Genomic DNA, 26,688 nt, shown 5'->3' with positions numbered 1-26,688 from the left:
AGATCTTACACACAATTCTCTAGAATGTCATTGTATGTTGTAGCATTAAGATTTCTCTTCACTGACACTAAGGAGACCAGGCCAAACCATAAAAAACAGCCCCAGATCATTATTCCTCCACCAAACTTTACAGTTGGCAGTAGGCTGGTAAGAAGGGTTCTCCTGGCATCCAACAAACTCAGATTTATCCGTCAGACTGCCAGATGGTGAAGAGTTATTAGTCATTCCAGAGAACACATTTCCACTGCTCCAGAATCCAATGGTTATTTGCTTTACACCATTAAAGCTGATGTTCGGCATTTCACATAGTGAATTGACACTTGTGTGCGACTACTCAGCCACGGAAACGTAATCCATGAAGCTCCCAATGAACAGTTCTTGTGCGGACATTGCTTCCAGAGGTAGTTTGGAACTTGGCAGTGAGTGTTGCAACCAGACAATTTTTGCACGCTGGGTTTTTCAATATACTGTATAGAGTGACTGTTTATGGCATGCATCAGTATATACAGTTAATTCAGCATGTACTGCGTTTATCAATTTACTGTATACAGGGAGTGGTGGTGTGTGGGTTGGCAAAAGCAGATCGGGTGCTAGACATTCTATATAAAATAATAACCATGCCCTTTGCAAAATGGTCATGCCCACTCTGCAAGCTATTATTAAATCCAGTTTTCCTGCATATATCAGTATATCTGGCTGGCAGTAAAGACCCTATTCAGATTTGCACTAAATTCCCTGAGCTTGCGTAACACTAGACTAGCTTACATATACTTGCAAAAAAACACAAAATATACATTTACAGTAAATACTGTGCATCAAATTTCAATTTATGAATTCATTTGTTAATGGCAGCTACACCAACCAATCTTATTTATCTTTTAAAAACAGCTTAAAAGTTTAAAGATCTGTTCCATTTAAAATCTGGCATACCAAAATCCTTAAGGACTGATTTTCAGGACCACTCCTATAAACTATACACATTTCCTGGCCAAACGAACAATAGAACATGTTTTTCCATTAACTATAAAACTCTCTAAAATAAAATAAACTCCTCTACTATTCCCGTAACAGCTGTGGAAAAGTGATCAGGTTTCAAAAACATTATAGACAAATATTCACCGAAACAAAGATCTGTTGGAGATTGACAAAATTAAGTTGATGTTATGATAAAACACTATCATAGTAAATGAAGAATAAACTAGTTCATTACCATTCGGCATAAGAATTCCACCCATCATGGTACCAAAGACCACTGCTAAGGTCAAGGCTTTGAAGCGTAATGGTGGCATATACCCTCCTGCGGTAAATGTGCCATCTTTTTGCTGTAGGAAAGAGAAAATTGACATGCTTTTGGAGACATTCAGAATACAATTGACACAGTTCCATATATATTACATATATACTTGTTTCTTTTATTTGTCCCCCCCCATATATGGGTGTGTCACTTCAAAGAGACTAAATACAAGCTGAACTTAAAGAAGGTAATTAAGACTGAAAAGTTATAAGAGAAAATATGATGGCCAGAGACCTCAAATTAATTTCACAAAAAAGTGGGACTTCATCATCATTTATTTATATAGCGCCACCAATTCCGCAGCGCTTTACAGAGAACTCATTTACATCAGTCCCTGCCCCATTCGAGCTTAAAATCTAAATCCCCTAACATACACACAGACACTTAACTGTATTCAAATAATGTTGTGCTATGCTTACAGTCAATGAATAGGAGAGGATTCTCCAAGCTGGGGCACTCATATCAAAAGTTCACTTAGCCCAATCACAAGATCAGAATCAGGGAGGTAAATTGTATTGTAAACTTATTAAGTGAATGGGCTGGCATTGATTTACAGACCGACTGTTGTCAGCTGTCACCAAGTCAATGACTGACTGGAGTTGCACACACTTTTGATGATGTCAATAAAAAGGAAGAAAAGGAAGGGATAATAAATAGAGTACTGGTTAACATGTTATACAACTTAGAAATAGCTGAATAACAATCCTGGTTTAAAAAGCAATTATAATTATATGTGACTAGTGACAGCAATATACATGTACACTGCACCCAATGCTTATTTATGTCTAGATTTTAATTTAATTTCTTTAATAGACTAACTCTTATAAAAGCTGGTATGTTACCACTTTAACTAAGACACGGGCTACATCAATTTTACGAAACGCAACCAAGGTGTGTGTGTGTGTGTGTGATATATATATATATATATATATTTTAATTACCTAGTCCATGATAAGGCATCTAGTTAGGCCAGGTTACTTCTCAGCCACAACAGAATGGAAACAAGCCAAAATGTTACCTTAACATGGTTCTTTTCCCTGGGAATCATCACAGTGACCCTTTGGGGGCTCATTTTTGGCTCGACAGCCTAGAATGTGAGTGTACAATCGTCTGACCAAACCAAGATGCCAACCTCTTTTCCAGTCTTAATACCAGAAAGGGGGTTGTGGGCCACAATTATGTTGTAGGACTTCTCTGATGGAATTTTGAAGAATATAATGACAGCCACATGCTAATCATTCAGTGGTTATATGCTGCAGGGCTCCAGAGACATATGGCATAGTGGTCACATTCCCTGCTGCCCCCTTGTGGTGTAAAAGCTGAGAGAGAGACAGGCATGCCAAATGGAAGCACTGAGAAGATGACCCTCCCGTTTCTATAAAGTAACAAATTTATCCAGACATGAAGTACTGAAGGACTGTTTGTATCATTACAGTGGTTGATGATATTTGTTGGTCTGACATGGTCATTTGAAAACAGAGAATGAGCTTTAGAAAGACACAGCATTGAAACAGAAACAAAGCACTATACAATGCTCATGTGATACCAGCAAAACTGTGACATGACCTGATCATTTTTAGAATTACAAGTCTAACTCTCATTCTGTTGACACAGAGGAGAAAGCCATTCCACCAAACCTCGTGCTCACCTGCTGTTCAAACAGGAGCGTGTTTAGGGCCTGTCGACAAGGCAGGATCATCATAGGAAAACCAACTGCCACAGACATCATGAATCCCACCCGGATCATCTCCGTCACCAAGTTGGAGGGAAAGTTCACCAGCACATTTCCAGCAATGGTTTCAGTAAAACTGACGTAGCCAAAGAAGCCAACCTGGAAAGAAGAGAGCAAAGCATTGAGGATAGCAACTATAAGGGGTAAAAACATTCCCTATGACTGAAGCTTACCATTTAATTCAGAGCAGAATTTTTATTATAAATGTAGTTTTTCTAGTAAATGCCTCCCATTTTTTTATATTGCATAGTACCTTAACTGCCTGTGTAGAGGAATTGCTATCAATGTACAGCTACATACATAGCAATCTACCAAAAAGAGCATCACAGCAGAGGCAGCCATTTGAGCTGAACCTATACTCATGAAAAAGAGGCTTACAAATTTCCTTAGAAAAACAGTGACACCAGGGAGGCACTGCATTGTGTCTCACAGGGGTCATTGGTTTCTAGTGATTGCATTCTCATTAATAGTGGTTGGGACCACAAAATGGCTGCTTCCAATGTGTTTTTCCTTTTTGGTGCGGATGGAGAGCCTTAAAACATTGACAGCAATTGCAATACACTAGACTATACATATACACAATACATAATGCACTACAGGCATTACTATTAAGGTTCTACTAAATATACAAAATTGGAGCAAATCTACACTGGCTCCCTGTCCCCTAGAGAATATAGTTCAAACTCTTCACCCTCTTCTCTACAACTTTAAACCTTCTTTCCTTTCACACTCCCTCACGTCCCCTCTGTTCACGTTACCTCTCCACTGACCACCCCACTTCCACCTCCTGTGTCTCTGGAACGCGCTCCATCACTCACTTAAGCAATCCAATAATCTCCAAGGCTTCAAACATGCCCTAAAAACTCATCTTTCAGCAAAGCCTACCAGCCGTCCAAACTTACCACCCACCCCCAACACACACACACACACACACACACTTCCACCCCACTCAGTGTCACCATCTTTATTTCTGCCCCTGCCCTCTAGATTGTAGGCTCTTGCAAGCAGGGTCCTCTTTTCTCATGTCCCCCCCACCTACAGTTTAATTTTTGCCGCTGCACCCTTGAGGAGGTCTCTAGACCTGCTTCTCACTCCCACACTGCCAAGCACTTGCCTACTCCATGCTATGTCCCCTTCCCTCCTCTACACTCCCCCCTTTACTCTGCTTCTCGTCACCATTCTGCCCATTGTCTAATCTGTAGTCATTCTCCCCAAATTTGTATTTTGTTGCTGTATTTATTCATTACGTCATTGTGAGGTTTGCTCTGACCACCATCGTACTCCCCTGTGGAGTCCTTGTGGTGCCTTACAAATATAGCTATTATGATATATTTATAATTAAAATTTAGCATTTGCTTTCATTTTAGGAAAGAATTCACATAAATCAATTACATTTACAATCAAGAATAAATCTTACCAAAACATAGAATGCAGTCACAACGTTTAGAGAGGAAGCAAAGATGGAACTCATTGTTTTTACGGAGGGCTCATCCAAGCTGTCGTACGTGGGAAGAACTTGGCTAGAAAAAAAGAAAAATCAGAAGAGCACTTAAAGATTTTAAACTAATGCAGCCTAGAAAATAATGATGAATTAGAAAGGGCTCATTCAGATTAGGAGACCTCTAAAAAGGTTTCCGCAAGACAGACAATGTAAAGATTAAGAGGGCCAAATACTGAAAAACTTATTAAAAGTTATTAAAATCCATCCCTTTGTTTCTATAATACATAGACTCTGCATTTATCTTCAGCTGCAATAAAATCTTACAGTTACAATAATAAGGGAAATGAATTTGCCCTTTGAATCACAAACTCTAAAAAACATTGATAAACTTTGAGCAAGCTCTATTATTGAGAGATGACAAATAAGCGCCCATCTTAACAATGATAAAATCTTTCTTATAATAATTCCTACAGTTTAGAATTTAATACAATTTACAAAACACTTCTTTTGGTCATAGTTAAAGGAACATTAACTAGGTTTTATATTCCCTATGCATTATATAGATAACCGTAAAACAATATTCATGCTGTAGGATTTTGTTTAGCTTCTAAAAATGTGTTACCAAGGCTGCACGTAAAGCATAGCAAGCATTGTTATATTCTCTGTCCTATAAGCCCTGCATCTCCACAAGGAGCAGTATTGGGCAATTGACCCATTTAGCGCATCCTATGGTTCCCCAAATCGATCAAACCAGTACCAGGCTGTGTGTGCTGTTTGCTTCACAAAAAGACTTTGTTAGTCAGCATGTGACAATCATATAGCACTAAGAAAATGTTTGAATGCTAGACTCTTAAGGACACTTTTAAAAGGATCTCCATCAAGCAATGCAATAGCCGTATTATAAAAATTATTTTTATGCATTATTTGTATATCTTACACCATGTTACCCCGTTAGTACTCTGCACAAAGATATAGGAATAGGGAAGTAGGGCAGACTTTCAGTAGGGGCTCATATTCATTGCAAACACATTCAACTCATGCTTAAACATTGTACAAGACATTCCCATGCCTGAGTGATGCTATGTTCAATAGGTCACGCCAAACAAGTACTCTACTATGCTCCATGGTAATGTAGCCACTGGGGGAACTGTTCTGTTGGTGTCTATAGAGCAAGTAAAACCAGCTCCCAAAAAGGAGGGCATGTCATCTTTTGGATCACCAACATCAGGCCCATGTCAGTCGTTACTCTGCTCACTCACAATGGCTGCATATTGTCGCTAAAAAACGTGCTGTCTGTTTGGATAAAGACTATGGGCTTGATTCATTAAGGAAAGTAAGGCAAGAAAAGAAGTAAATGTTCTCTTGGACAAACCATGTTACAATGCAAGGGGTGCAAATTAGTTTATTATTTTTCACATAAGTTAAATGATTTTTCATCTAGCACACAAATACTTGATAGCTTTATTTTTACACTGAAATTTAAAAGTTGATCTAGCAAATGCCCTACCTCTACTATAAATCTGTCCCCACATTTTAAATTTACCTCCCCCTCCAATGCAACTTGTTTTTTCCCAGGTGCAAAGTTACTCCTTTTTTAGGCGTTTCTCTCCTGAATGACTAAGGCCTTGTGTTGGCAGGAGGACAGAGCAGCAGATATTGCTGGACTCTTCCTCCTGTCAGACCTCTTTAGGTGTATCAGTTCTTAAACTTTAACCCATTGTGGCCTAGTAACTGGAAACTTGGTATGATAAAAACCCACCATAACAGTACTCAAATGAAGTCCCCCCTCCTCTTCAGAATTAAAGCCAGCATGCTATGTTAACATTTCATTATCAAAGTGTGAGAAAATGTATGAGCTGTTGCTCGATGTGAGAGGCCAGGGCAGGCGCTGACAGATGACAGGGAGGTAGATGGGACAACATGGCTGCAATGTATAAAGTGTGCACATACAGACGAAGAAATAGCAGTTATACAGCTCCAGACCAGCATGGGCACATTGTTTTTTAAATTTGTGCACATTTTGAGTTTTCCCATACAACTAAATTCTGGTCATTCTGGTTGTGTGGATATTCCAAAAACTGGTCTGCAGTTTAAAGAGATCAGTGTCAAAGAAATCACTTGATTCCAATATTTTAATGGTTGTGCTATTTAGAAATATGCTCTGGTGCGAGGAACACAGCTACACAAGAGAAACCTCCAAGAACAATAACAGCTATTTAAAAAAAGCAGGTGTGATCCACTAAGTTTTTCTTTTGTGTTCTGCCAGCTTGTATAACAAATGTAATTATCTCAGGTGGTTAGTGTGAGAAATGCCCATCATGACAGCTGAATGGATTGCAGTTGTGGACACCTAAAATGCAAATTGTGCTTGGAGTATGAAAATGTCAATCATTTCCTTCAGCAGTCAACAGCTCGTTCACTCAAATTCAATTGTTTTTCAGAAAATGATAAATATAAGTCACAATTACAGTTTTACTTTTTATTCACACTGCTCCAACTTTAATTCTCCATTAACAACGCAATTGTCACCAATGCACATACTCACAGGCAAATATTTGGTGGACCAAATAAATAAATACTCAACATAACACAGCCTATTAAGACTGTCAGGCAGAAACCGAAAATGGTTCAAGTAGAGGTAAGACAACAGTTGAAATCATATTGGGACAATAGTTAGGACTTGTACAAAATATCATATTTATTCTGTGAAAGGACAACCTGCATTTGATCTATCCCTTACAAAACTAACAGAACCAAAAACATACTAAAATGGTATGTCCCTTTTTTTTTTGGTTCATTTTGCTCAAACAAGTGTAAGTAATCTATGTTACAATAGTAACCAATGATTGCATTTGAGCGAAGCAAGAACCACAAATGAAACTGGAGTACATGCATGTGAGGCTTGTCCCTCCCGTGTGACAAAGGCTACCAGGCCAGTGATGTGTATGATTGCCAAGTGTCACCCTGCAAGGCATAAGGGCTTCAGTTGTTCATTAGCTCCTGCTGTTGCAAAATGCCTTGCAAAAATATGGCTTTCACTAGTGCTGTGGCGGCAGACGTTACCATAAGAAATTTGGCGTGGACAACACAAAAAGTAGGGAATGCGGAGCTGAACAAATTCAGCTCCATTGTCTGGGCACATTTATTTTAGAAAGTGCACCAGACAATTTTCATGCATGTACCCCAGCATGTGGAGACTGAGTAAAGGGAATAATTGTTAAAAAATTCTATCAACAAAATAAGATGATGACTTTCAGTTTACAATAGCTCCAGTGAGATCAGTGTTACAATTAAAGAGTAAGAGGGGTAGCGATAGCCTGACTTTTCATTTACACCTCATTTCAGAAAGAGTGCTTGGTGAATGAATGTTGTCAGCAGGACTTCCATGATTGTGAACACTTAGTGAAGGTGCTGAGAGACATACAGCATCTCCCAACCCCCATCGCTAAGCCCCTGTTACAATCAAAAGCCAGGTCCAGTGTAGTGGGAGGAAACTCACAGCAACAGGATGGAGTGTTATGTGCCAGGGCCTGTAACCTGATCCTTGTGACACCAACAGGGAAACTAGCACACGGCTCTGTCACTGTCAAACCCCATAAAGCCATCACTTTGAAGAACTTTCTTGCACAAATAATTTTATGACTTCTGTTCCTGGAAGATGGACATTACTGTTCCTGCTTCAGTAGGTTGATATATGACAGATGTCTCCACTGACTGAATTCTGCCACTGGTATTAACAAAAACAAGTGCCACCAATGTGTGTGTAATACACAAGCAATGCTATTACATGAATAAACGCTTGCAAATATCAGTATAATATAATATTAGGTATTACATGAATAACACGGCCACTATATCATCTCAATACTTTAGACCCTGTATTTGTATAAAAAACAAAACAAAAAAATATTTCTGGTATTACTACTATTACATAATACTACTTTATATTGCACCAACAAATTATACAGCTTTTTAGAGAGAGGTGTCTCATCATTTACAGCAGTACTTGTCCCCAGTGGATTTTACAATCTAAGTCTCTTACCCCACAAATGCACGCACTAAAGTCAACTGCATTAGAAACTAATCAATCAGTAGGTCTTTGGGCTGTGGGTGGAATACAGAGCACCAAGGGGAAAGCCACGTGAATTCTGGGAAAACTTATTAACAGTACTCAGACAATTAGCGGACAACAAATTTACAGTGCATCAGATACACTAAATGTAACCAACAGGAAGCAAGCTAAAGTGAACCATCACATTTACATGCTAAGCATCAGTTGACCAGCAATCTAATTAGCATCACTGTACTTGAGACAAATAAAAAAACAACAGTATGTGAAGAATAAAAATGGTGTAAAATGAAAGTTAAAAAAACAAAAACTCAGAAGATTGTGACTTGAATTTAACACAAATTTGTGTGAAAAATATAATATCTGTGTAATCTGTGCAAAATAAGATACTACTGTACACGTACTAACAAATAGGGTAAGCTTTATATGTTGCCCATATTTTTATTTTAATAGACAGTAAATGCAAATGAAGACACTTACGACTGGCAGGCAAAGGACATACCAAAGATAGGTATGCATCGGAAGAGGCCCTCAAAACGGACGTAACTGACTTGCTTCATCCACTGACCACTGAACAGGCCATGCTTAAAGGAGGACAGCACAATCTACATACAAAGTAAACAAAAACAAAAAAATCAGGACCCTGAAGAAGGGTGTAATTTTAGAGACTGTGGAGACAATATAAAGGAATACACATCAAGAATATAGAACAATACAAATAAGAGAGACAAACAGGATCTAAGAATCGACAAGTCAGCACCTTCAATTCACACACTAAACAATACAATCCCTAATGAGTACAAGCTATCCCCCTTCATGATCAGCCATCTTAGGCTTTGAAGGGCTTCCCTGCATCTCAATAAGGCTACTGACATGCAAACAGATAAAAGTCCACATCGACAGTCATGGCCAAAAGTTGAGTGTGACACAAGTATTGGTTTTCACAAAGTTTGTTGCTTCAGTGTTCTCAGACCTTTTTGTCAGATGTTGCTAAAGTATACTTAAATAAAATTACAAGCATTTCATAAGTGTTAAAGGCTTTTATTTTCAATTACATTAAGTTTATGCAAAGAGTCAATACTTTCAGTGTTGACCCGTCTTTTTGAAGACCTCAGCAATTTGCCCTGGCATGCTGTCAATCAACTTCTGGGCCACATACCAACTGATGGCCACCCATTCTTGCCTAAGCAATGCTTGGAGTTTGTCAGAATTTGTGGGTTTTTGTTTGTCCACCCGCCTCTTGAGGAATGACCACAAGTTCTCAATGGGATTAAGGTCTGGGGAGTTTCCAGGCCATGAACCCAAAATTTCGATTTTTTTTTTTTTTTTTTTTTTTAATCTCAGAGCCTTTTAGTTATCACTTTTGCCTTATGGCAAGGTGCTCCATCATGCTGGAAAAGGCACTGTTCATCACCAAACTGTGTTTGGTTGGTTGGGAGAAGTTGCTCTCGTAGGATGTTTTGGTACCATTCTTTATTCATGGCTGTGTTCTTAGGCAAAACTGTGAGTGAGCCCACTCCCTTGGCTGAGAAACAACCCCACACATGAATGGTCTCAGGATGCTTTACTGTTGGCATGATACAGGACTGATGCTAGCGCTCACCTTTCCTTCTCCAGACAAGCATTTTTCCAGATGCCACAAACAATCTGAAAAAGCATTCCTCAGAGAAAATGACTTTACCCCAGTCCGAAGCAGTTCAATCCCTGTACCTTTTGCAGAATATCAGTCTGTCCCTGATGTTTTTCCTGGGGAGAAGTGGCTTCTTTGCTGGCCTTCTTGACACCAGTCAATCAGTCAAAAGTCTTCACCTCATTGTACATGCAGATGCACTCACACCTGCCTGCTGCCATTCCTGAGCAAGCTCTGCACTGGTGGTACCCTGATCCCGCAGCTGAATCAACTTTAGGAGATGGTCTTGGCGCTTGCTGGACGTTCTTGTTCGCCCTGAAGACTTCTTCACAACTATTGAACCTCTCCCCTTGAAGTTCTTAATGATCCGATAAATGCTTGACTTGGGTGCAATCTTACTAGCAGCAATATCCTTGCCTCTTTTTGTGCAAAGCAATGATGACTGCACGTGTTTCCACGCAGCTAACCATGGTTAACAGAGGAAGAACAATTTCAAGCACCCCCCTCCTTTTAAAGCTTCCAGTCTGTTATTTTAACTCAATCAGCATGACAGAGTGATCTCCAGCCTTGTCCTCGTCAACACTCTCACCTGTGTTAACGAAAGAATCACTGACCTGATGTCAGCTGGTCCTTCTGTGTTAGGGCTGAAATGCAGTGGAAGTGTTAGTTTGGGGATAAAGTTCATTGTCATAGCATTGAGGGACTTTGATCAGATGAATTGCAATTAATTTCACTCTTCCAAGACATTCTGGAGTATATGCAAATTGCCATCATAAAAACTGAGGCAGCAGACTTTGTGAAAGATAATATTTGTGCTATTCTCAAAACGTTTGGCTATGACTGTACTAGAAATTTATGCAGTTGTGATAAACTCACGAAAATTTGTTATAAATACCCTATTTGTAAATGTTCGCAACTATCTTAGAAAAAAAAAAATATATATATTTTTAATATCTCTTTATTACAATATGTAACAACAATGTTTCTTTTATGGAAAAAACTTTAAGTAGAGTTGTACATAGATCAAGAATAAGAGCATGATTGAGTTTTGTTGGATGTACAATGTTTGTAACATATTTGTGATAACCACAATAAAGGGTCAATATGCACATATTTAACACTGCTGCAGTTTACCATGTCAGGGCTGTTCTGGGAGCCCCGACGCAGTCCCTCCTCCACCACAAATAGTTTTTACTATTTACTAGAAGCTTAGAAATGCCTGTCAATGGAGGAAGTGCTATGCGCATGTGAACAGTACTTCCACCGATGAGGGATCCAGCAGAGCAGGATAAAACTGAAAATGACAGGTAACGCTATCCTGAGATGGCGTTACCTTGCTGCGAAACGCAAAGCTTTTAAAAGCTTAATGAATTGGAAAACTTTGCAGACCCCATATTATATAAATCTTTGATTTCTCCTGCATTGAACTCTTCATAAATTATTGGAGGGCCATTTTAAAGGAGAAAACTATTGTTTTCTCTGTTTATATGGCTGATTGCATCTTAGCAATTCAAACTAAATTTTGCATTTAGGGGTCTTTTTGTTGTTTGTGTGGTACTTGTGATCTGTGGCTTATCTTACTATAGGGAAAGATTGATTAAATATGTTCTATCACAATGGATAGGTGGAGGGGATAGGAAAGCTTGGGAAGTGAAGTTAGGAAGAGGGCCTGGGGAGGGTGGTGAGCAGAATGTTTAGCTTTTATTTATTTCTTATGTGGAGCCTGGTATCAGTGTGGAATGGTCAGCATACAAAGATTTAAAAAGCATTTTATATTTAGCTCTCAATAACATGAAGAAAAAAACAAAACAAACAAAAACACACACACACACACACACACACACACACACACACACACACAACAGACAAGTCATGCATTTTGTACTTTCTAGTAAATCTTGTTACCAAGAGAGATAACTTTTCATCATTAGGGCCCTGAAAGTCTCATCTTTGCATCTTACAAATTAAAAAGGTGTTATCAACGACTGGACAAACCCTGGTCTTTAGCCATGCACACCTAGTATAGTAGTTTAGTAAAGATCCTCAATATTGGCTATATTGGGCACCTAGTGCATAACACCCAACAGCACAGGAATGAAGTAAAGAGTGTTGTCAAAATAGACATGTCCTTACTATTCAAGTAGCTGAGAGCATGGTGTACACTAAGTGGCACCTGAACAGATTAGCCACATATCCTGTCCCATCAGCTGCCAAACACAGCATAAGTTTGTGATTTGAGTCCTCCAACCACTGGCAATGCTACATGTTACCAGGGTGCCTGGAGTAAGAGCCAAATACAGTTATTGGTGGGGGTCACCCAGAGACATTTTTTGTTTGTTTGTTTGTTTTGGGGGATGAGGTGGGGGTGTTTCTTTATGGGTTGGTCTGGTAAACAAGCAGATATTGTCCAAAAGTACATAATGCCCTGCCAAACATGAGAAAAATAAAAAAAGAGTTGCCTAATTGCATCATAGCTGCTAAGCAGAGTGCCTATAAAGGTTTACTGTGTGTAATATAAATATTCAAAATGCATTCTTAATGTGAGAGAAAGACTTGTATATATGGCACATTAGCATACATGGCAAAAGCAGCATCCGGTTTCTATTATAGATTATGTTGGACTAGATGCATGCAGAGCTGTGCAAGCAATGACAAGTGCAGAGAATGTTATCCTTTCCTTTTTGTAATCACAATAGCGCATCTTTCTATTGCCCAGCTGCAAACTTAAGAAATACAAACTGAACTGAACACAGCAAATTTCTTCCACTCTTTATATAATGACCAATGGTTGCACAGGGTATTTGTCAAGGGATATCCTTCCTGGAACTTAAACCTATAACTGTACAAAATAAATTCCAGGGCACTTGTCCAGTTAAATTCTCAGAGTTTCTACTCATAGGGGCATTGCTTGTAGTTTGGTCCCAAAACCACCATCTACATATGCAAAAGCATTCAGGTAGTACTAACTCCTAAATTTCAAGGTCAATGTGTCTATAGTAGGGAATTTAGACTGTAAGCTCCAATGGGGCAGGGACTGATGTGAATGAGTTCTCTGTACAGCGCTGCGGAATTAGTGGCGCTATATAAATAAATGATGATGATGATGATGATGAATGTGGGGAGGAGGATTTCAGGCAAATGTATGCTAGTTTTACCTCAATCCTCATATCTCCAAAGAAGTGTACCTTCAGAAAGGAGCTATACAACATCTGCAAACTCTGTGCATAAATCGTGTTCTTCTTAATCGGCAGTTTTTATGTATACCCTGGTAGCTGCAACATCTGTGATACTAACATTAAGCATATTCCAAATATTGATTGTCTATATTTAACCACAAATGTATTTATTTTGGCAGTGCAAGCTGCAAGTCAGTCTAAACTTTGAACCCAACTATTTTTTTAATTTCCAGTATTGAAACAGTTCTCTACTTTACTTTTTTTTAAATACAATTTATTGTGCCAAATTCTGTTTATTGCTGGCACCTCTATGGCTTTACCACAAAACCCCTAGTTTTCTGCACACATACTCAAACCACCATTTAATAGACAATGCCATAACCACAGAGTAGTCAGGTCACAGCACGTAACAGAATTAGATGTATACGTTGTTAAATAACTCTACTGGAAACATTTCCAAACACTGATAAAGGTTTTGAAAATGGTCAAATTGCTCTGACAAAGACTTAACCCAACAGGCAAAAGGCTGCCCGTATTGGCCAAAAAGCATAGATAGCAAAAGAATAACTTGTCCGTTGTATCAAACTTGCTGTGGCATTTCTGGTAATGCCTGTATGAACTCACTAAGCTGTACAAGGAATATCCCAAAGCAATTTTAGAAACCAACCCATTGCCTCTGAGCAGTATTAGGTACATCTGCTTTCTACAAGGGGATTGGGCTGATATTAGAAAGTTACTTCTAAAGTGTACATCAGTAAAAATCAGCAATACATAGGCCGTCATTTATATGAAAAAAGTCCCTCGTCTGTACATTTCATCACTCGCTGGTTTCTAGTGAATTGAAGGGCTGAATATGGCACACAAGACTGCTGCCTAAATTGTGAGAAGTTGATGGGTAGACTGTATTGACCATTAATGGGGTTACCTACAAACACTCACCACAAACATGAAAACTGTATAGAAAATGAGCGCCATTGCACTGAAAGACTGGATGGAAGCCATCATATTGCGCTGCAGGCTGAGCGGGAGAACAATGCACAGCGAAACCGCAAACAGAAGGAAAATGCGAAAACTTTCAGTCACCTAGAGAAAAATAATATAAAAAAAAAAAAAAAGAATATGAATACTATCCAGACAGAAATATACATTATTACTTCTAGAAGTCCTAAAATGTCAGATACACCAAAAGCTCTGTGTACTATAAGTTTCCGTACAAAGCCTTCATAGTAGATTTCATAGAATTTTTTGCTATATTCAAATGAATTTGCATTTCTCATATACAAAAGCCATACATATTGCATTAAAAATAGGAAGGAATGCTGCATGCAATGATACATGTGGTAGGTTATTGCCTATAAAACAATAAGTGGCACAAATGATCATATCACACGTGTGATTATGGGTGAAGTGCCATGGTCTTCCATTATGTATGTAAATCATTACATGACATCACCCACAGATATCTATTGGCTATGCCGCACATCCTACCAAGTGCCACATTTCAAGAAAGGATGCGGGTCTAAGGCATATATAGAGTTAAATAGACTAACATGAGATAGCAGAATTTGAATCTCTGACTCATTTAGGTCTGGCCCCAAGCACCTGAAATTACACTGAACAGTATGTTTTCTATATAGCAAATGAAAGGTCAAAGTATAATATGGGCTCATAAGAATCAATATAAAGCACTATTTTTGTGTAGTATGCAATAAAAATGCTCAGTTTTACCTGAAGTCCCAGCAGACGGGCAAAGAAAGAGGAACCCAGGTCTCCAATCACAACATAGAATGCAATGCAGGTTCCCAACATAAGTCCAATCATACTGTGAAAGACAGAGACAAAGTTAGACAATATCATCATCACCATTTATTTATATAGCGCCACTGATTCCGCAGCGCTGTACAGAGAACTCATTCACATCAGTCCCTGCCCCATTGGGGCTTACAGTCTACATTCCCTAACACACACACACACACACAGACTACACAGGTGAATTAGATAGCAGCCAATTAACCTATGGGTATGTTTTTTGGAGTGTGGGAGGAAAACCGGAGCACCCGGAGGAAACCCACGTAAAACATGGGGAGAACATACAAACTCCTCACAGATAAACCCATGGTCGGGAATTGAACTCAGCACCCCAGCGCTGTGAGGCAGAAGTGCTAACCACTTAGCCACTGTGCTGCCCAACAAGGACTATTATCGAGTAATACAAAATGGAACAAGAGAAGAGTCGTTAAGAAGATTCAAACCTTAGTTCACACACACGAGCTCCATGATAGTTTCCAATCAACGGTTTGAATGGTGCAGGCAACAAATACATTCAGGCAAAGCAAATAGTACACTTGTCAGAAAGAGTACAAGGCCGGGTGAATTAGATCCATGAAGAACTACAGCAGTGCCTAGAATGCCCTATACTTCATATGGGGAGCAGCCATTTAGCTTTGTGGCTCCTACTCTTTGCAACTCTCTGCCCTGCAAGTCCGAGATGCCTCCACTCCAGAAATCTTTAAGAACAGACTCAAAATGTACCCGTTTATTTAAATATTTAATCACCGCACCTCTACTTTCATAACACCCAATGTTTCACTCTCTTTCCTGTATTTAGCTAATGCTGAATTTTTCAGTCGCACTCTGCAAAAAGGTATTAAAGTGCCTGACTGCAGTGTCCTTCAATGTGATTGACAGTTTTTCGCTGTGTTTTGTACTTTACATGTTCAATCCTATAATTAAAGGGCCACTAACCCCAAAATTAAATTTTTTACCTAGGAACCATTGAAGCAAAATATACTATCACCCAGACATTCTACTGCAGCAAAGTTAAAAAGTAAAGAACCATCTCTACCCTCCATTAGACAGTTGAAGCTACCCTACAACTTTAGGACCGTGTCTTGATGGGATCTGATACAGGAGAAAACGCAGAGATTGGGCTCATTTGAGATGCGGTGACATCCTGACTATTAGTGAAGCACCTCTAGGGATGTCATGTATATTATTTAGCTCAGTAACACAGATATTAATAGATCTCAATATTAAGTAAGAGTGATGTAGAAAACTGGGCAGTTTCAAAAAGAATAAGAATAAAAAGAATAATAGATGGATACAATCATCTGATGGACTATGCCATCAAGGAACGAAAGACAGATAACCCCCTGGGCTTACCTTGTCTCCACCAGCATTTTCCCAGCTTTTCCATAGGCGTGGAAAGCTACAGGTAATAAACAAATCAGAGTTAGCACAATGCAATGTTGTTGTTGTGTGGCTAACATTGAAAACACAGTGGAAGGGACAGATAGAGTATACATAGGAGACTAGATACAGCAAAGAAGAAATATTTGCTGAACAACTGGTGAAGCATATCTGCAAACAGTCATCTCTGGCTCAGGCTCAGCTGTCAGTCTGGTGTAAATATCATTTGGTTAAACGTTTTTATAAGTCACAGATGAAGCTTATAAACAAGATGCTAGGGAGTCTCTCACTAGACTACAGACACCACCATTTACTTCCCTCCCTTTCCCTCAATGCCCCCACACTGATTAGTAAATACATGTTTATGTAAAAGAACACTATCATAAAAATGTAAAACATTAAAAAAAAAAATATATATATATATATTCTGAGTTTGATTTTATGTGGTTGAGATGTTTACCACTAAGGTTTACTATTACCATTGACATCTACATAAAGCAATCAATCCCACTATAGGAGGAGTACTGCCAGCTAAAAAGGTATCCTTTATAAACAGTCTCATAATGACTGCATCCTGACAGCTAGGATATAGAAGACTAGTTAATGGTCATGCCCCAATATTCCTTACCACTGTGCAGAAAATATTGAATATGAATAGCGGTAGGACACTCTTTTTGGTCACTACAAAATAAGCACTGTACCATTTACAACACATTATTGATATGGCAATTTTAAATCAAGTTACCATATGAAGAAAAAAAAAAAAAAAAAAAAAAAAGAGCAAGGGTCATTGCAGACAATATATCACTGAATGCATGTATGTTATCCTTCATCATAAATGTAAAAGCACACCACCAATAAGTTTGGAAGATGACCAGACATTTGCATAATGACAGCCATTTGGCTTGACAGGAAGGTCTCCTTTCCCTACTTGGGCTTTGTTACCGTCTTGTTGCAAGACAACAAAAACATGTATAGAGGGGAAAGTTGCGTGGAATAGACCAAGTACTGTAGCTAATGTCACAGACCAGTACAGTGTCAAAAGTGGGGTAAATGGCATGATTAATAAGTACACTTAGCCAAGAGATATCTTTGGCACATTCGCTACGAGTCCATGAAGCAGGTTTGTCCCAGACAACGTATTCTCCACAACAGAGACATCAAAAAACAAAACAATTCTACTAATACAATACAAATACGAGACTATCATGTGAAATGGGTATTGGTAATATTTACAAAAATTCATCGATTTTCCAGCCATCCCAATCAAATACAATCAATCCCAATCTGTATTTCTTTTGACCCACACATGGAATGATGTGGCATCCGTTAAGTTTGTAAACTACTAAATAGGCTGAATGAATTTTTGTAGGCAACTGAGCAATTTCAGGGCTCTATGTGAAATCTGTGTTCTTAGTTTGGCTGGTTTAACATTCATCCACTTATACGGAGAGATTCAATTCAAAGTATTGTGCCACTGGACATCACTGCTAGTCCAGCTGCACAAATTGCTGCTTATTACGGTAAGAAATATCCGCTGATTTTTCTCTGCACCTCTTTGGGGCACAAGGAACATTGAGCAGTGAAAGATCACCATGCAGTGCCTTCACAAACTGTTTTTGAGGCACTTTTGAATTGAATATCCCTCTTCGAGTGCCTTCTCATGAAACAAAACAAAAAATTCCAAATCAGACTAACACTCCAACCTCAAAGACTGTGAAACCCACCATTTAATAAATAACCTCCTGATCAACAATAATTCGTCCTGCACTCCAATACTTAAAACTCAGTTCTCAGGCATACTGTACAATGAAGTTGGCATAATCATTTCTGTATTCATCACCATTTATTTATATAGCGCCACCGATTCCGCAGCGCTGTACAGAGAACTCATTCACATCAGTCCCTGCCCCATTGGGCCTTACAGTCTAAATTTCCTTACATACACACACAGACAGACTAGGGTCAATTTTGCTAGCAGCCAATTAACCTACCAGTATGTTTTTGGAGTGTGGGAGGAAACCAGAGCACCCGGAGGAAACCCACGCAAACACGGGGAGAACATACAAACTCCACACAGATAAGGCCATGGTCGGGAATTGAACTCATGACCCCAGCGCTGTGAGGCAGAAGTGCTAACCACTAAGCCACCGTGCTGCCCAGACTGACTCACCGTGCTGTATTGAGACTGACTGTCCCCCAACAGAGAGTAGTCACAGACTGCAACAAAGGAAAAGGTCTGTCAGCAGCTATCAGAGCTACTAAGCAGGCACCTTCACTGACAGCTCCACCAGGACATCTCTTGAATATCAAATTCAGTTAAGAAACAAAGATTAAAAAAAACCAAAAACAATAAAAGTTTAAAGCTGCAATTTGTAAAAACGCATTTTTCCTCTGCAAACAGGATGTTCAATATGGTACAAATTGGCCCAATATTGCCTTGTCTGAGGCCCAAAACAAAAGCAACACCCAAAACGAAACTAATCAAACGCAGCTGGATCGACTTGTGACATACATAGAAATATGCTGGATAGAAGACCGCAAGCTGAGTGTGCGTGCAATCATCTACTGACCACATTAACAGGTTCATATGACCCGTTTACTAGGCTCAATGGTCATATCTGGACAATTTGATGAAATATGCATGGTCAGAATGGAAATGGATCTCATCGTTTGGAAATCAGGGTGAGCAGCAGCATAACTACATCATGTACAGAAAATTGAAAAAGACTACAAATACAAGTATGTCACAGACAATTACAGGAGTCAGCAATTAACAAGCAATGGCCCAGCATCAGTTATCTTACAAAATTGAAACCTTTACTTTAACATGTATAAATGACACAGGATTACATTCTGGATTAGATCAACTTGTATTTCAAATTTTCAGAGTTGCTGTCGTTCTTACCAAGACCAGCATATGTCCGGCGTTTGGTCACACTAGCCGATTTTACAAGGAACATGCAGGACTGATGGGTCATCCAGCAACACAACATGAGGAGCAGGGTACCCAACAAAAGGCCACACTGCAAGAAAAGAAACACAGCATATTAACAACATCTCACTTAAGAGACAATCAGTAGAAATATGACATATAAACATGGAAAAGTTATACTGGGTACACACCTATGCAATCTTACTTCAAATGCAACTTCTGTAACGATTTCATCAACAATTGAAAGTCCCGCTGAGCATGCCGATGCATGCGTACAAACCTACACAACTTACCGTCAGATCTGTGACCATCTCTCATAACCATCACACTGAAAAGATTGTGGCTTTGTACACACTTTACAGATATCTGCCTAAGTACACTGATGGTCATGAGTGCTTACACACTTCCACATTTGCCCAACATCATTCCATCACTGATCGTTAATTTTAGGAAGTTTATAAAACCAAATCAACAGATGCGATGTGTTTTGGTACGATAAAACCGATCATGGGAGAGTACACACTCTGACGAAACGGTTTTGAATCGTGTGATCTGCACGATAATTGCATAGGTGTGTACCCAGCTTTATAAAAGAGACTCGCTATGGTAAAGCCACTAACAGCTAATTTTTACTGAATTGATATTTTGCAAACGTCTTGTACAGAAAAAACAAAACACTGGGGGGGAGGAATTCAAATGGCCGTGTTACTGAAAAAAGTAACGTGGCCTGTGCACTAGTACTGATATTACGGTAACAGTGCACATAATTACCATTAATACGGTCATTTCAATGCTGGGTTTTTTGCTTGCAGCAATCCGTGTTAAAATTAAAAATGACTGTATTAATGGTAATAGGTTTACCGCGGCGGTGTTCTGGGGGAATTGAATTCCCCCCATTGAGTATATTGTATTTTGCTGATGCAAACAAGGCTAAGTGATATATGTCCCAAACAGACCACAACAATGGGATGCACAATTACTTAAGTCTAACATGGACTAGATTGAGGAAATTTTATATTTGTGTGACTGGTATAAGTTAAAACCAATGTGTGCTATTTTTACCATGTTATCACTCTTTATTGGCTACTGCTCCGTTCTGATTCCAAAATGCTGGATGAAGTGGAGAAGCAGGAGAGACACAGACATTACAGGTTCCCATCAAGAAACACAAACACATTTTGACAAAATTGAATCATTGCCAGGATAGAACCATTAAAAACCCTTAATGCTACCAAACACTCATCAACCCTCTCCATTATCTGTCACTTAGACTACTGTAACCTCTTTGGCTGGGTATACACTACAGGGTTTTCAGGCCATTATCAATCCAATCACACGTTAAACTACTGCTAGGCCCGATATCGCATTAGTGTGTACGCTCCAACGATGAACAATTATCGTTCCAAAGCACATAGCACCATAATATTAAATTTTTAAACTGAACTAAAAAATCTCGTTTAACGATGGAACGATGTCATGCCGATTCTGCAGTGTGTATGCACTCACGACCAGCAGTGTAGGCAGATCTCTATAGTGTTTAGAGTCATGATCTTTTCAGTCAATAGTTATGACAGATGAAGAGCACAGATCTGATGGTAAATCATGTAAAATATGTTTTAGAGTGTACACATGAATCAGCATGCTGATCAGGACTTTATTTTCTCAGTCGTTGGTAAAATTGTTAAGGATATCACATAGGAGAAATGTTATATAGTGTGTACCCAGCCATAATGTCTAGCCTCCCTCTCACAAGTCTATCTACAACATTGCGGTGATTCAGATTTTCCTTTTTCAACGCTCCACTTGTGCCTATCCCTAACACTGGCTCCCTGTTCAATACAGAACTCCTCACCTAAGAAGCCATCTGCCATTCCCACCCACTTGCATAATCATCTCTTACTTTAAACTCCTTCCAACACTCTCAGCTCTGCAAATGAACAGCACTTTAACTTCTCGCATATCCAAGACATAACCACATCCAAAACTAATCCAGTGCCACTCCCCACTTATAGGATACACTTCCACATCATGAAAAAACAAGCCTGAAAACTAGTTCGGCACTTGCTTCAAATCCCACCATGCTCTCTGCCCTCACACTTGCCACAAAATACACACAGATACATTCATCCCTCGCCACATGCCCATCAGACGTCACCCAAATGCCTTACACATCCTCCACATGACACTTCTCACACCTGTATGCCCTTATATTAGTGATAGGCAACAGACGGCCCTCCGAGCATTCACCACTGGCTCTTAGCTCCTTACTGCTGTATTGTCAGATTTGTTTGATATAGCTTGTAACACTCGTTTAAACTGTCTGCTGATATGTTATTACATATAGGTGTCTCTTTCTCTTAAATTAAATGTATTGTTTTAACTTATTACATAGTTGCCTACTCTCCCGGAATGTCCAGGAGTCCCCCAAATTTCTGGGAGTCCTCCTGGACTCCTGGGAGAGCAGAGCAACCTTCCAGTTCCTGGCCCGTATGATTAGTTGGCTGGTATGGGCGGGCTTAGTGTCTTGGTACACACTTCATCGCAGCCCTGCCCCCCACTATAATAGGCCAAACTGACACATTAGGGGGTGTGGCCAAGTATCATATCCCACTTGTCCACGTCTCAAAAAAATCACCAGCGGGATCTCCCCTCCCAGAAGGGAGATCTCAAAATTTGGCATGTATGACTTATTACTAAGATTAAGATTAATGTGTGTAGCAAACCAATTGTAAGGTGAAATAGACTCTGTTAGGAAGTAGGGCTATGGTACACCATTTGCATCACAAGTGTAGCTTCTATGGCCATACAATACCTGCTGTTGGTGGCTGAATTGAGAAACACTGCAAGAAATAGGCGCTAAGAGATTACCACCAAAATTACTGAAGTATTGATTTCAAACAATTTTGATCAACTCAGCAAACTCACCTGATTGAAACAAAATGGCATGGTCAACACACTAACTCCAACAATGCTGTTTACAATGTTCATGACAAGTCCCCAGTAAGAAGCCGCCATGTTTGTTAGCGGGAAAAATAGCTCTGTGCGTATAAATTATTTCTATTAAACAATTCCAAAAATATATTAAAAAAAGAGTAGACAAAATATTTTTAAATTGGCTGTTAAAAATAACAAAAAGTTATTTGCACAAACACCTTAAAAAGGAGACAGAAGTGTCCGTAGATAAAAATAAATCAGAAATAATGTACAAAAGGAGTTGCAAGTTTCCAAAGAGGTTTTAGGAGTTATGAACCATAAACTCCACAGTGAGTATGGGGTAACCCAAATGACAAGAAAGAAGTCCAAAGTGAGCACTAATAACCAACCACCATATGGCGGATATTATATTTGGTCAATAAATTAATGTGTGGGCGCAGACCATGAGACAAATACCCCACAGGGGCAATAGGGAGTGCTGAGATATGGTCCTGAAAAAGTGCTGATAAACTCCAAGGCAGCAACTGGGTGATGGGTCTAATTACCCTTTGTGGGGAAAAAAAAGGGGCAAGAAGGCAGCTTCCTCCTGTCAAACACCAGCTCTGGGCAGCCTGAATGTGACAGGTCCCTGAGGTGCTCTGTCTAGATGAGGCTCCAGAGGGGTCCGGGAATCACACGGAGAGTAGGAGGAAGACCGGTTTCCCCATGCTTGAGCTGTCACATTTCCAGTGGCAGATGACGTGTCCTGGTACACAGAATGACGTGGCGTCAGAGACCTGGCTGCGTCCACTCCACAAGTCCGGGGATAACCACGTCTCGCTGTGCTTTACCGGAGACAGCTGGCCCTCCCTGGGTCACCATGAGCTGATTCCAAGCTACACCGACCGACCTGTCCGTCTCGTACTTCCGTGTTACGGTATTCAGGTAATGAGCGAGACGGAAGCGCTGAGACAGAGCGGCAGCAGACGGCTGTAGTTGTACAGCGACATCAAGCGACTCGGAGGACTCAGAGGGATGTACAACCAGTTAGATGTGCAACACTGCAACCCGTTCATCACTGCAGTTAATTTTCACCTTTATGGCAGCACAATATATATGATTCGCTAGTAATAACTTTAATTGTATGTCTTAGGAGAAGAGATATAGCTTTCCTTATTTTCATAATTCATTTGGTAACATAGTGGAATAGATTTTATGGACATTCGATGTAGGTAAATTGCACAAAGGTTCAGGGCTCTTAAGACATGGGGCCTCCCATCATGTAATATGATTATTAGACACATTTTAGACAAATACACAGTTAGTACTGTGTGCACTCCTGGTAGGTGCACGCAGTTCTGCCTTTACAAGCAGTACAGTGTGAAGCAGGACATACCTCCCAACTGTCCTTGCAGTCAGACCAAATCCTGACTAAGCAGGACAGTCACCCAATTTCGGGACTGCCCCCACTAAATTCAGGACAGTTGTTAGACTGTCCTTGTCTTCACTACCTGTTCTTGTCACTTTCATCACCTTTGGCTGCTGGTGTCTTTAGCTGTTGCTTGTCTGGATCCTGGAATCCTGAGGGCCCTATTTGGAAAAAAAAATGGGTGCATGAAATTTAAAAAACTCCCAACAACCAGCCCCTGCATTCATTAAATCAATAGCACCCACGTTATATAATTAGTCCTCCCTCCAGCCCCAACATTAAAATTATAGTATTCACATTTGATAAATAGATCTATTTCCCTCCAACCAGCCCTGACATTAAATTAATATCCTCAAACCAACCCAGCATTAAATTAAAGGTCCCGTCACCTCACCTTAAGTTAATAGGCCCTGTTTGGAAAAGGGATAGATACTGTTCACCCCCTGGAAAGCTGCGCAACTAATAAACACTCTACGCCCCCCAACCAGCTCCAGCATTAAATTAACAGCATTCACATTTAACAAAAAGGCCTATTTCTCCTAATGACCCCCACTTACATTATTAGCACCTCCATTACATCAGTAAATACCATAACAATACATTATGAGTATCCAAATTACAGCAATAAATACCCCCTCCACACAAACACACACTCATACTACATCAATACCCAGACACACTACAGCAATACCTTCTCCCACTACAACATTATCACCGCCACGTCACCCACCCACTACAGCTATACCACCAATTATACGGGTGCCACTGTAGGGAACCAATGTTCTGCTCTTTTCAAATATCTCACAAAATAGCAGCAACAGAGAAGTTGCACACATATAATTAACAAGTACCCTTTTCTCTCAATTAAATTGTAATGGCAGAATTTTTCTGAATCATTCCAAACAAAATAAATGTTAACAAATATATCAGACAATATTGTGCCGCACCGTAGTGCCCCCAAATCATATTATGCCACACCGTAGTACCCCCAGATCATATTATGCAACACCAGAGTGCCCCAAAATCATATTATGCCACACCAGAGTGCCTCAAAATCATATTATGCCACATATTGCCCTCAATTCATATTATGATTTACAGTAGTGCCCCATTTCCAAATTATGCCACACAGTAGAACCCCGATTCATAATATGCCATACTGTAGTGCCCCAGTTCATATTATGCCACAATAGTGCCCTTAAATCCTATTATGCCATGCAATAATGCCCCCAAATACTATTATGCCATGCAGTAATTTCCCCAAATCCTATTATGCCACGCAGAGGTGCCCCCAAACCATATTATGCAATGTGATTATGTCCCTTGTTCAAGAAAGGAAAACAATTATTGTACACAAAAAAAACATACCTGATTATGGTGTCTCATACCATAGATCTGTTCTCATACTGGTTCTCCGCCAGGTGAGGAGGGAGCCGCAGCTGTCAGGCAGGCAGCCTGTCTGAGCGCACCTGCACCTGGAGCCTATGAGGTTAGGTGGATGCGAGGAATAACAAGGGGGGGGCGCAGCGTGCCATATGTAGTAATGTGGCTGGTTCCTGGGGAGGAGCCAGCCACCAGGAAGTCAGTCACTGTTAGGGCCGGCCTCAATAGCTAGGGCTCACAGACTGTCCTGCCAGGATCCGGCATGGCAGATAGAATATAACAGAAGTAAAGTACTCTTCAATCCGCCCGTTTTTGACGGCCCCTGCATCGGCCCATCAACTCATCGGGCCCCTCTGGTATTCAGTAATCGTTTAAATAAAATGTACAATAATCCAGGTGAGTAATTTATACGGATATGAGTAACAGCTTGAGTAAAAGGAGAGGTGGGATAAGGAAGGTATTGGGTACAGGTAGGGTTGGAGAAAGGGGGGGCTGGGTTCATAAAGTAGAGAGAGTGCCCAGATAGGGCAAGGTATCATAGTACAGGTCTAGCTGAACCAAGAAAAGAATGGAAGACGTTGTATGGAATACGACTTAATGAACCTAATGTTAAAACATGGGTATGGCATTTAAATTATATTTCCAGGAGTACCACACTCTGGAGAGGGATGTAGAACAATTGATCAGTATGCTTGGGATATATTCCATGCTATATGTCATCCAAATTAATTTAATTAACGAGATGATTAAATGAGGGGTTAGGATAACTCCACTTTGCATCTTTGCAGCAATTGGCAGCATTTAATACATGTCTAATTAATTTGTTCTATGTGTTTGGTAATTCCAGAAATGTGGAGAGGTAGCATAGGGTTATTTGGCATGTTAGTTCCTGATGTCTCTGATGTTACCCACTTTGCTGTATTTATAACCTACACTGTGAAAATTAGGTGAATCCAGGTATATGTGATACATTATAAAATTACATTCACTTCTTGGCCTTTTGGTGTAGAGGGCCATGTAGGTGATGGGCCATTATCTGATCCTCTGGCCAGAAGGCCAGCTGCCTGAAGCCCGAAGTACTGTGTGCCCCCGATGCGGCCTGAGCTAGGAATGCACTAGGTGATGGAGATACCTTTGCACTGAGTAAGCCACTGAAATAATGAAGTACTTTTGATTTGAAATGACACAACAGTTCCTTTAATCTAGCCTTTTCACTTTATGCAAGGACAATTTTCATATTTTCAGCCGAATGGCTGGGGCCTTTATGGCACTTCTTTGTTTCTTTTTTCTTTCCCCAGGGAAGGCTTCAGCTAACTCCTGGGAAAAAGGAGCCATCCCAAGCCTTGCAGTGGAAGTGGGCCTGAAGACCCTTGCCCCCTAAGGGATTTTATGGCTTCGAGGCCGGGACGTTAAGTGGCCTCTCCTACCTCTGATTGTAACGGAGTGATGGGATCTTTGTGCTAAACTAGATTTGCGCTGGCTAGCCAGTGATGCAGA

General features: G+C 40.0%; 1 protein-coding gene across 2 annotated transcripts in view; it reads right to left on the bottom strand.

The window, feature by feature from the left end:
* SLC38A10 (solute carrier family 38 member 10) overlaps positions 1-23,323 on the bottom strand; it is a 48,730-nt gene extending 25,407 nt beyond the window's left edge. For both annotated transcript variants that reach the window (XM_075216889.1, XM_075216890.1), the window contains exons 1-9: positions 22,392-23,323; positions 19,440-19,557; positions 16,505-16,550; positions 15,071-15,164; positions 14,282-14,425; positions 9,017-9,141; positions 4,444-4,546; positions 2,943-3,125; positions 1,211-1,322 (exon numbers count right to left, since the gene is read on the bottom strand). In XM_075216889.1, the coding sequence (XP_075072990.1) occupies positions 1,211-1,322; positions 2,943-3,125; positions 4,444-4,546; positions 9,017-9,141; positions 14,282-14,425; positions 15,071-15,164; positions 16,505-16,550; positions 19,440-19,557; positions 22,392-22,481 (1,015 nt within the window). In that variant the 5' untranslated portion in view covers positions 22,482-23,323. The remainder of the gene's footprint in view (positions 1-1,210; positions 1,323-2,942; positions 3,126-4,443; positions 4,547-9,016; positions 9,142-14,281; positions 14,426-15,070; positions 15,165-16,504; positions 16,551-19,439; positions 19,558-22,391) is intronic.
* Between the last annotated feature and the right edge of the window lie 3,365 nt (positions 23,324-26,688).

Source organism: Mixophyes fleayi, chromosome 6 (assembly GCF_038048845.1).
Source record: "Mixophyes fleayi isolate aMixFle1 chromosome 6, aMixFle1.hap1, whole genome shotgun sequence".
Taxonomy (NCBI): domain Eukaryota; kingdom Metazoa; phylum Chordata; class Amphibia; order Anura; family Limnodynastidae; genus Mixophyes; species Mixophyes fleayi.
Note: the sequence above shows the minus strand (reverse complement) of the source record. Positions and strands in the feature narration are given on the sequence as shown.